The 12238-nt window shown below is 29.0% G+C and overlaps 2 protein-coding genes across 3 annotated transcripts; one reads left to right on the top strand and one right to left on the bottom strand.

The window, feature by feature from the left end:
• Positions 1–6877: 6877 nt before the first annotated feature.
• LOC100864712 (uncharacterized) lies at positions 6878–8072 on the bottom strand. Its single transcript, XM_003693613.2, has 2 exons — positions 7556–8072; positions 6878–7353 (listed from the first exon to the last, which is right to left on the bottom strand). The coding sequence occupies exons 1-2, from the start codon at positions 7819–7821 to the stop codon at positions 7026–7028; spliced, it is 594 nt and encodes a 197-aa protein (XP_003693661.1). The 5' UTR covers positions 7822–8072; the 3' UTR covers positions 6878–7025.
• On the top strand, positions 7986–12205 carry PIG-O (phosphatidylinositol glycan anchor biosynthesis class O). Of its 2 annotated transcripts, XM_086912918.1 has the most exons (5): positions 8136–8355; positions 8459–10990; positions 11081–11251; positions 11324–11544; positions 11753–12205. In XM_086912918.1, exons 2-5 carry the CDS (start codon positions 8473–8475, stop codon positions 11945–11947), a joined length of 3105 nt encoding a protein of 1034 aa, XP_086769044.1. In that variant the 5' UTR covers positions 8136–8355; positions 8459–8472; the 3' UTR covers positions 11948–12205. The 2 variants fall into 2 exon arrangements, with proteins under 2 accessions (XP_012341986.2, XP_086769044.1); XM_012486532.3 differs by having other exon boundaries at positions 7986–10990.
• Positions 12206–12238: the final 33 nt, after the last annotated feature.

The raw sequence follows: 12238 nt of genomic DNA on the forward strand, positions 1-12238 counted from the left end.
TAGTGGTGTCGGCAGTAAAGAGGGAGCCGAAGGCGGACGAATAAGGAGGTGGGGGCACGTAGGCGCGGAGGAGGGGAAGATAGAAATCAAGGGAGGGGGGGGGGAGGGAGGTGTTCAGAATGTCGCAAGGAGACCAGGAAGCGAGGGCATAGAGAAGAAAAGAGCGAGGGAACGAGGGAAAGATAGATAGAGATAGAAACTGAAAGTGTGGAGGAAAAATGTGGAAGAAGGTGGAAAAGTGAACAGGGAGTGGGATACCGAGAGGGAACACTGATACCGAAAAGAAACGAATGTGCACGAAAGAGACCGATACTGCGCGAAGTGGAACATGTCGGAGCGAGATAACGTGACAAAAGAAGAAAGAAGGAATGAGAATGGAAAGCGAGAAGGAATTTATTGGGGAGGGATAGGGCAGAAACTAACAGCCCCTCCACAGTTGCGCGAAATAAAACACTGTGCCACAGTGTTCCACCCCGGGGCTTCGGCCAAACGCAAAGCCGCGCTTAGGCACGGCCACGCCCGCGCACCTATCTGATTGGCTGAACATGCTGTTCCACCAAGATGTTAAGAGTATCTGGCTAGGGGTGTAAGGGGGACATACCTAACCACGTACCCACCTACCTACTCACCCTCAATAAACTATGCGTATACAAACGCACGACGTATCAGACGTGTGTATTTTCTATCGTACTGGAGGAGGCAAAACGGACAAACACATTACTCTTTTATTTAAAACCCGTTCCAACGTAAAATACAATACGAGCGATGCTCAGACGTTTCTCTCTATGCTCCGCCTTTTGTTTCGTCCGAACTGTTTTTAACCGTACGCGCCTTCTTCGTTCCCTCTCTAAGAAAGAACACAACCTTTGCTTCTTCCTTTTTCTATTTTTCTTTCTTTTTTCTTTCCCCCTCCCCCCCCCTCCCCCTTCTTCTTCTTTTCTTTTTTTAATTTTTTTATTTCTTTCCTTTTTTACCTTGATTTGTTCGGTCACGGTTGCTCGCGCTTCATCTGTCTCTCTTCTTCTTCTTCTTCTCTTTCCTTTTTTTTATTTTTCTCTTCCAATTCATTTTTTCCTTTTTTAGATCCATCGAATCCCCCACACAAGCACACAGGCCACAACGTCATAGCGACGAGCCTTTCTTGAATCATATTCCACAATGAGGTTTCAATAGGGGAAGCCCTATTGTCGTTCACCAATGGCGACCGATTTTATAGTGATCTAATGTACAGATGTTATTTACCCCGCAATGAGAATGGAATAAAAGCATTCTATGTATTAAGCATTCTCTGATTTGGATCCTGTATATCTCCTGTGCTTACCGAACCTATTGCAATCCATCTACAGACGTACAATAATACACGCTTAGGCCACATATCGTGCACAATGGCACTATTACTCTTTTGACTTAGTCATGCGAACAAAAGTAACTATATCGGTACACCGCTATATATTTTCGAAGAAACCGGTATGTACATTTAAATAATGATTATACATACGTACTGTATGTAACTGGCTGTGTCACGTTACGCGTAATCCGAGTATTTGAAAATTTGAAAATATAAATAAGTAAGTAGATATATATACCATTAGAAATTAAATTATCTATAGTAATTTAAGATTCTTTCTTATATTTTTTTCATCCTACATTTTGTTCCACTTTTTCTAATTCTCTTTTATTCATCTTTCAAAGAATATTAAAGAATTAAATTTTTTTTTAAGATTGTGATCTATACTTATTGCAAATTATAGAAACTAGTAAATGAAAGAAACTTATTATTATATTATAGATATTTAATCAAAATTCAATTACTGTAATTGTCACAGAATTTATACTATAGGCATTTTTTTTAATTAATCAATATATAATATCCATTTGGAAAAGTATACAAAAAAAAAAAAAAAGATTAAAATTAAAATTAAAAAGTTATTAAAGAATTTATTTAAAAACTTTTACATTTTACAAATAAATAATTATTTACGGATAAGTATCTTCTTTTATCTTATTGTATACATCATTTTCCTTTGTTTTCCTTTTTTTTTTATTTTTTTTATTTATTTTTCTTTTTTTTTTTTTTCCTAATTTGCATGTAACGCATTGACACACAGTAGAACGTGTTACAAGAAAAACGACGGCATATCGATAAATAGCTTATTTATAGAAAAATACGTTTATTTTCAAGTGTACGTCATCACATCGGTCGTGGAATAGAAAATTGGTATAAAACGAAAGTAATGCGTTTGACCGTGCACACTACAGTGAATGGCACGTTTCAGGGCGGTTACGAACCGATTAATTCAACTCGTGCGTCATTAGTGAGGACGCAATGACGGTTTGAGCAACATTAAAAGCCCGCACGCGAAGCGGTATTCGTCGATACCGTTGATATATGTACACCGACACGGACCATTTTTTACTCTGGCATATCAGCCACTCAAAGCGTACGTACGCGCCGATGGATAAATCAATAAACCAATAGCTATGGTAATGCACACCTGCTTTTAAAGTATCAGCCCCTCCTCGCGTTCCCGTTTACACGATCCGTACAATTATAAGTTGAATTTAGGATTTTATGCGATTATTACAAAATTACGCCGTGTAAAAACATCGTAAGCATAAATTAATCAAGGAACACAAAATAAATTAAGTTACGAATTGTTCAAATATAATCGTATTTAAATAATAATATTTAAATGCGAAATTCATCGCACTTTATAAATTTTTAATCGGATAGATAGATAGATGGATAGCTATTAGAACTAACATTTAATTAATACTTAATATGATCATCTTTTTCTTTTGTATCGATAAAATATTCATATTGTATGCATTTGCATCCAATCACATCGAATATATACGCGATTGAATTTTCTCGATATTAAAAGTAAAAATTTCCAATAGTTTTTTAAAACCTTTTTATTATTAGTGACGTGAATTATAGTAATGGGAGAATCTTTTCGTTTAAATTATTTGAAATCTCAACAAAAATATATCACACATTAATTATTATCTAGATAGACCAGAGAATCGACATGTTGTACATTTGAAAAAAATAATGAAAAATCATCTTAAAAAATGATCCTTTCAATTAATGAAATATTATTATTTTTTTTTTTTTTGTGCATAAATATCTCTTTTAATTTATGACAAAATATACTTTTTTAGAAAACGAAAAAAAAAGATACGTAAATGTAAAAGATTAATAATGTCACGTATATTTATAACTGGATAATTCATCTTTGCAATTTTATGAATTAAAAGTGGAATGGTTTTTTTACCTTAATGTTCGAAACAAAAATATCCTTTTCATTTCATTTCACTTCTCATGCTTTCCTTGCTGTCCGCGTTTACATCACGTATATATCGACAGGTAGAAGTTCATTCACCTACGCAAATATTAGAGATCATGATCAACCTGGTTTTGTACCTGCACTTCTCTTTTCTTTGATATAGCGACCTATGATCTAATCTCTCTTATCCGATCGAAAGTGATTCGATCTGTGCTATGTTGGCAAACATTGTAACTCGATTCTTGATCTTAATCTCCTGTTTCCCCTAATATAAACAACTTTCTGGAGGGGAAAACTGGTATGAAACTCATAATTCTTTACTGATTCTTTACCTGCTACTATCGTTAAATCGGATACATCTGGAAACATTCTAAGATCAGGGAGTAAGAATCGTGGGAGAATCTTTGAAAATGTTCTATTGCTATTCTTTCTCACTGTTTCCATTTTTTTTTCTAATAAAGAATAAGAGGAAACAACCAGGGAAAATTTCCATTTTAATGAATCTGTCGATTAACTTCTTAAAGGATTATTATTTCAAATTTTTTTAATTCAATGATATAACATTAGAAATTTTTTTTACGAATAACTCGAAAACGAAAATCCATGAAAAGCCATGATTGTGTGTGGAGGAAAAAGTTAAACAAAATGAAGTATTTATCATTAAATTGAATCATAATTCTGTTAATTGACGGGCTAAAATATCAATGCCTTAAATTCTATTTTCTGAATTACAATTGACCCAGAATTGAGAACAATTATATTTTCCCGATCCCAATTTTTACAAAATAAGTTAAAATAAATATCAAAATAATAATAATAAGTAAATATATATGAAATTGTTATACAAATGATTTATATTATATATCTAATGTAACGAATAATTACATTAATAATTATTTAATAATTATAATTGTAATTTTCTAAATAATCATATTTCAAAATCAGTCGTGCCATTTTTAATCCTAAGCTATTCATGTAACAAAAATAAATACCAATTCGATAAAAAACGATCACATTTAAAACAATGTAGGTAATAGATATTTTTAGAAAGATATTTTTATTTTTAATTTTACATATTTTTAGAAAAGACAAAATGCAAACATGTAAATATATTGAACGAGAAAATAAATTCTAAATACTCATGTAGACACGTTTGTATTAAAAAAAATAGTAAGATATAGATAGAAGAGGGAACGGTGTCAGATCGAGGACGACATATGCAGAAGCATATATATTTCGACAGTACGGATAGGGTACGGATGGCATTCAACGCGTCACCGTCGCCGGATGAACCTACGGTCTCACCCGCGATCTACCGCACGCCGGTGAAATACCGTATGACTTTTTGACGTGCTTTTAACAGATTGAATTGAAAATGGCTTCCATGGTACCGATATATCCGCGAGACCACATTCATACTCTGGAAACGACTGTACGAATCGACGGACGTGAGAGACGAGATATATATATAATCTTTCTCCTCTCTCTCCCTCTCTCTCTCTCTATCTACCACTCTTTCCTTCTTTTCTTTCACTTTCACACCTCACCGCAACTTTTTCTTCCTTTCCCTCCCTCTCTTTTTCCTTTACTCCATACTCCTTTACTCTCCTTTCCCTCTTTTATATATTTAACTCACTTCCTCGTCTTTCGGGAAATCGTTTTCCTCGTTTCTCGCTCTTTTGCCCACGAACCCTATTTCTATTTCTCTCTCTTCGATTTTTGCACATTTGCTGATGCGGCACATTGTAAGCTGCGCCGGCGGAAACGACGACGACGACGACGAGGAGAAGCAGAACCACTGAGCTCGTGGTCACTCGAATCACGGCTGGACCGGAAAGGAAGAAGAGAAAGAAGAGATGGAGGGCCGCGTAAAAATAATGTCCTGGCTCATTTTTTAAAACCCCAATCGTAGAGAGAGAGAGAGAGAGAGAGAGAGAGACTAGGAGGAGTCAGAACTGCGTACGAGCTGGGGTTGTGTGGTAGAGGAAAGAAGAGAGAAAGAGAGAAAAAAAATAAACGTGACGGACCATGGATATAGGCATCGTCGATATTACGGGGTGCAATAGCACGGGACGACCAACGCGAGATGAAACGGTCAAAGCTAAAAAGCTCTCTCCGCCGAAACGGGCTATATATTATCTGCAACCCTTCAAACACAGAACACACCGAGATCCATATATAACCCATATGCGTACGCTTTTCTATGTACCGTTTCTCTGCCCAGGAATCTGCCGTGCAACCGCAAGTATGGTCTGGTCTGTTTTCAATAAACATTGATATGATTACAGCAGAAATTATCTATTATCTAAATTCGAACAACTTGAAACCTCTTTCATCATGTGATCTGTTACTTTATTTGTTTCCTAGACTTGATAGAATTTTAATTTTTTAAGCTTCTCTTTGTTATGTTATAATATTTATAATTAATTTATAAAACATTTTACCAATAGGAATCTATTATTATTTATTATTATTTGATTTGAATAACAACAAATTTTAAATATAGTAAATAAATGTATATTTATTCCAAAAGAAGGATTATCAGAAAAAAATTAACTATTAATTTTGCATTAACATCGTTCGAAACTGAAAGATGCTCAAACTTTTTATCTATAAAATGTTTCGAATTATTTATTCCGGTTCTTTTAAAAAATCAAATTTCTTAAAAAATCAACTCGTAATTAATTTTATAACTTATTACATTATACTTATACTATTGATTAAATATATTTAGATATAAATCATTATTTTTAATTCTATTCTTACAATTAATTATCAACATGCATTGTACATACATAATTGTATAGTTTTTATATAAATTTGTTTGTAAATTGTTTAATAATTTAATTGTAACATAATCGAAAATATAAAAATAATTAATTTGTAATAAAAAAAGGAACAATGTAAACAGAATTATATATATACTACACATGTGTATAGTTGAAGAGGGTGAATGATGGGCGTGGTTAGCATCCCCTAGTGAGACAGTGCCAACCAATGCCACAGCATTACGCGATATGGAAACAGTTGCAAACGCAAGCGCCGTCAGGGTTTTAGCTGCGAGCTAGTGATAGGTTGATGTGTAAGAGTATTTAATGTATAAGCGCAGACTCGACATTGGTACCATTATCCAAAAGGTTACGCCTGCTGCGAACTCGTATTCAGATTGGTTACACATTAATTCGCATAAGAAGTTTCACGATATCTATTCTAATTGTTCATTTCCTTTTCCTTCATTATTAATTTGTTATTTTCAAAATTCATAATTATTTTTATTTTGTTTGTTAAAAATATAAATGTCTATATCTATTAAACTAAATTTTCATTTCAATTTTTATTTCAATTAAGTTAATTATTTGTAAATAATAATTATATAAAAAGAACTTAAATATATTTATTTATTTATTTATAAATTGCAAAAATAAAATGAATATATTGATATTTAATATTGTTTATTATAAGAAAAATGTTTTCCTATAAGAAAAATTTCTTTAATGATATTAGATACTTTAACTATAGATAAGCATATTTTTTTTTGTCTTTAATTCATTTTTTTTCTTTAAAAATAATTGTATAAATGTTATCTCTTCAAATTGTAAAATTTTTTATATATATTTTTAAATATATAAAATTTTTTATACAAATTTTAATATAATAAAAATTATTGAATATTTATTACAATAAATTATTTTTATAAAACTAATAAATTGTTTGTTTTTTATATTTCAATCATTATCAATGTATTAAGGTTGGAATAATAATGTCATCTTCCATATCACAATTTTCCAAAATTTTCAATAATTGTTCATACTGAAATATTACTGGTAATGGTTTTTTAGAATAATTGTTCAAAACAAGCAGCATAGTACATATAATTTGTGAAGGATTTTTATAAAAGAACTTATATTGTTTGTCCGCATCTGCACATTTATTATAAGCTTCCCGAATGAAGTCGCCGTCAGATGTAAAGAATAATATTCTAGGTACATAACCGCCATCTGGCTTAAACTGTTTTTGATTTAAAGTTTTATCATTTTCCACATCCGCTTTTATCATTATAAAACTGTAATCCAATAATAAAATTGTTAAGTAATTATTAATAAGAAATTACAATTATTTTTATGTTTATTAATCTTAGAATTATTAATTATAGAAATACTATTTATTAAATGAAAATATTAAACATTATTATAGTATCTTCTAATAACAATAACAAACTTAATTTTAATTCATTCTGATAATAATTACAATGTTTCAATACATACTGATTGCTAAGATCCATCAAATACATAGACTTCGAAAATTTCTGTTTTAATTTTTGACAAGAAGGACATTGTACTTTATAGATAAATAAAAATATTGGTTTTTGGACGATCTTAACCTCTTGGAAATATTTAAGAGATTTCCATTTGAACAATCGTTCAAAATCAGCTTCATAATTTGAATCTCCATTATTGACAAACTTATTCCCTATATGATTTGCTAAATTGATTAAGTTTAAAATACTGAGGTATTTGATACGACGATTCATATTTTTAACGAAAATTTTTCACAATTTTGTTACAATGAAAATAATAATCGATTTTAAATATCTTCAATTAGAATTTCGATATATCGTATTATTTAATATTATTTATTTTAGAATAACATAAAGTATTTTTTAAATAAATAATAAAAAAAAAGAAATTCACAATCAATTAAATATTATTTTATTTTTTTATATAAATGTAATTCACTACAAAAATTGAAAATATCAATTTTATTATATGTCGATATAATACTGTTTTACTAGCATTACATAAAAATTTTCAAAGTGTTTATAAATCATGCCGTTTTGGCGACACTGTAACGTCGTTTAAAATTTAGCGCCATTGAACTAAAAGTTACAGTCTTTCATATATTCTATAATGTAATTTGTATATTTCTTCTAAAAATATGAATTATTGATTATCTATTTTATCTTATACTTCTATTGTTTTTGTCTTATATTTTTTTCAAACAAATATTCACATTATTTTTATAACAATGTGACAATGGTGAAAAATAATTTTACATCAAGAAATAGGTTAACATTATGCAATTGCTCTAATATTACATTATTTTCTAATAACGCAAAAAAATAAATCATAGAAAAATGAGTAAACTATGGAATTATTTAATATTTCAAGGATGGATTTCATATATGATGGCAGCTAGTTTATTAGTTTTTACGAGTGGTTTTCTGCTAAATCGTATTGTCAGACCAGAACGTGCGGAATGTAAATATTGTACACATTCTAATTGCAACATCCAAGAACTTCTTCAAAAACCCGAAACTGCCGCAATTACATGCCTTAACCGAAAATCACGTGTTGTATTGTTAATCGTAGATGCCTTAAAATATGATTTTGCACATTGGTATGATGATGATACTTATATTTCATCTTATTATCACAATAAGTTACCAATAATTCATGAATTGTTGCAAAATCAACCAATGAATTCACGTTTGTATAAGTTCATAGCAGATCCTCCAACAACAACTATGCAACGATTAAAGGGTCTTACCACAGGTACATTACCTACCTTTATTGATATTGGATCTAATTTTGCTTCTGAAAGCATTAATGAAGATAACATTGTTGATCAAAACATTGCTAAAGGTATTGTTTTTATGGGTGATGATACTTGGACTAATTTATTTCCTGGTAAATTTAAACGTCAATTTCCATCACCATCTTTCAATGTTTGGGATCTGGATAGTGTTGATAAAGATGTTAGATATCGTATATTTTTTGAAATGAAGAAGAAAGATTGGTCTCTTCTTATAGCGCATGTTCTTGGAATTGATCATTGTGGACATAAACATGGTGCTAATCATCCTGAAATGAGTAGAAAATTAAATGATACAAATACTCTTATAAAAGAAATCATTAAGTCTTTAGAAGAAGATACAATACTTTTTGTTGTTGGTGATCATGGAATGACAGAAAGCGGTGATCATGGTGGTGATAGTAACAATGAAATTGAAGCTGCTATGTTTGTTTATTCTATGATTCCTCTTCTAAAATATGATCTATCTAATAATACTGTAAACCAAATTGATCTTGTTCCTACATTGGCATCAATTCTTGGAATACCTATACCATTTTCAAATTTAGGATCTATTATAATTAATTCAATACCTAGTTCAGCAAAAAATGGAAAATTAGAAGATGATTTATGGTATTTATTACATTCATTGTGGAGAAATATTGCACAGACAAAAAAATATATAAATGTATATTCTGCAGATAATTATTTGTTTTCTAATGAACAACTTCAAAATTTAGAGCATATGTATAATTATCTATTCAATCAGATTAAGAGCATAACTACTATTGAAGAATTTGAATCTTTTATTATGAATAGTCAAAATTACTTCAAACTTCTTAAAAATACATGTTCTGAAGTTTGGGTTCAATTTGATTTTAGTTTAATGTCAAAAGGTTTATTTTTAATGTTTTGTACTTTGTTTTTTTTTTACCTCATTACTGATATTCCAGAAAATCGTATGTCCAAAATATTTCAGTCATCATTTTTACAATATTCTATTTTAGTAAATTTAATTACTGCATTAATAATTTGTTTTTTATTTTCCTTTGGTATTTTAGAAGAATTAAAAAATACTATTTTATTTATGACTAGTATAATATCTATAATATTATTAGCTATGTTAATTATTAAAAACTGGGATGTAATTTCATTAAAATTATATGATTATCGAAATATAAAAAAAATGATGTATATTACAAGAATAATACTTCTTTTAACAATATGTAATTTATTTTCTAATAGTTATATTATTGAAGAAGGAAGTATGTTATCTTTTTTAGTTGTTACACTTTTTTGGCTTTTTATGTTTAATCTAAAGAAAAAAGATATGAATGAAAATATAGAAAGAAAAACAAAACCATTTTTAAAATCACAGACCAAATCAAATTTGAAAACAATTATAATAGTTACTGGTTTAATAGCATGTATTTCTATACGATTATCTTATTATTACTGGCGTTGCAGAGAAGAACAACAACAACATATATGTTCTACATTTGTAATTGGCAAAACAGGTTCTATAACATCAGACAATTTATTTGTTATCACCTTAATTATACTTGCATTATATATTACAATAATAAGATTATGGTTAAAAAATTGTGGAAATCTTTCTGGTTTTTCTCCCAGTGTTTTGGTAGGACAATACTGTCCTGTTATAATTGGTATTTGTATGGGTTGTTTCTGGATTCTTCAAAGATTACCAAAATTTCTTAAAATAAAATTTACATTGTCTTGGCAAATAAGTATGTTGCCTAACATAATATATGTATTAAGTCTGTTTGCAATTTTTATACTGTATTATCGTCCACTCAGTATATTTCTATTACCAAACAAAAAGGAATCAATTAATATATATCATAATGAAAATATAGTACCACGATTATTTAAGAAAATAAAGGAATCAATTTATTGCAAAAATGTAGAAATAACTCAAACACCAGTTGTTTATGGTTTGAGTACTGCATATAGTGCCACATTTATCTCATTAAGTGTATTTCTTATGTTGTTATATTCTTTATTATTAGGAGATATATTATCACCTAGTACCTTTTTAATGTTTATATGTTGTGCCTCTGTTTTGGGCTTATTGGCAATAGAAAGACATAGAAATGCTAATAATATATGTAAGTACTTTAATATGTACAATAAATAATTTAATTTATATATTATTATATAATATTTATTTATTCTTAATATTATAATTTTAAAAACAGCTGAACTAGTAGAAGTACCTATTCCTATACTATTGTGTTGGTTCTTAATAGCAGAATATTTTTTTTATGGAACTGGGCATCAACCAACTTTTCCCACTATTCATTGGGATGCTGCATTTGTTGGAACAGGTGGACATTTTTATGGAACTTTATTTGCAGCAATTTTGATAGGTATAACATTTTTGTTTAATTATTTTAAAATTACTTACAAAAATATAATAACTTCTATAAATAATATTACAGGAATAAATACATTTGGATCACATATTATATTAGGTGCAACATTGCCATTATTAGTTATTGTACCATTTACTTTCTATCTTGTGTTTCCGAACTTAGCTAAAACAAAATTTTCGGAAAATGATATGAAAAGAGGAGAATTACTTTTATTTGAACAAGATTCTGTGTTTCATGCTGCTATCTTCTCGGTTGCAGGAAAATATATACTTCTTCATGCAATCAGAGTAAGTAATATTTTTAACATTTTAAATCTATTAATATTATAACAATTATAAAATAAATATAAATATATAAAAAAATTAATTTAAAATTTAAAAACTATCTTTAATAAACATATATATATATATATATATATATTTTTTTTTATTATATTTTATATAATTTTATTATTAATTAAATTTCTAAAATGTATGTAAAAATTACATATTATAGACGTTCAGCAGCATGCTTGCTACAACGATTCATTGTCGACATTTAATGGTTTGGAAGATCTTTGCACCGAAATTAATATTTGAAGGCTTGGGATTATTGGTAACTTTAAGCAGTGTGCTAGCATCTTTCTATATGGTATTTAGAATTGACCAGCAAATGGAACATCTTATATCCAAAGTGACAAAAGGCAGATGATAAAAAGATAAAATTTTTTTTGATATAAGATAATATATAATCAATATAACAAAAATTGAAATAAGATAAAACAAAAAAAATGTGTGCAATAATTCATTTTTTCTAACTTCAAACAAATTTTTATCAAAGAAAAATAAATTAAATATTCAATATCAACTTACCACTACTGCCATTTTCATAATTTTATATAAAAAATATATAAAAAATAGATAAAAATGTAGTTAATACAAAAATTAAATTGAATACAAGTATAAAATATCCCTCATTTCTTCATTCAATCATATCATATTA

The sequence above is a fragment of the Apis florea genome, unplaced genomic scaffold (genome assembly GCF_048593485.1).
Source record: "Apis florea isolate Af1SG1 unplaced genomic scaffold, ASM4859348v1 contig_3493_pilon, whole genome shotgun sequence".
In the NCBI taxonomy this organism is placed as follows: domain Eukaryota; kingdom Metazoa; phylum Arthropoda; class Insecta; order Hymenoptera; family Apidae; genus Apis; species Apis florea.

What these genes read in the sequence shown, in the direction of transcription:
- LOC100864712 (XM_003693613.2), bottom strand. Translation starts at nt 7,821, where the DNA reads ATGAATCGTCGTATCAAATACCTCAGTATTTTAAACTTAATCAATTTA. An exon ending in TTGATGGATCTTAGCAATCA is followed by an intron (nt 7,354 to 7,555) that starts GTATGTATTGAA and finishes ATTGGATTACAG; the next exon opens with TTTTATAATGATAAAAGCGG.
- PIG-O (XM_012486532.3), top strand. Translation starts at nt 8,425, where the DNA reads ATGAGTAAACTATGGAATTATTTAATATTTCAAGGATGGATTTCATAT. An exon ending in TAGAAATGCTAATAATATAT is followed by an intron (nt 10,991 to 11,080) that starts GTAAGTACTTTA and finishes TTTTAAAAACAG; the next exon opens with CTGAACTAGTAGAAGTACCT. An exon ending in TACTTCTTCATGCAATCAGA is followed by an intron (nt 11,545 to 11,752) that starts GTAAGTAATATT and finishes TACATATTATAG; the next exon opens with ACGTTCAGCAGCATGCTTGC.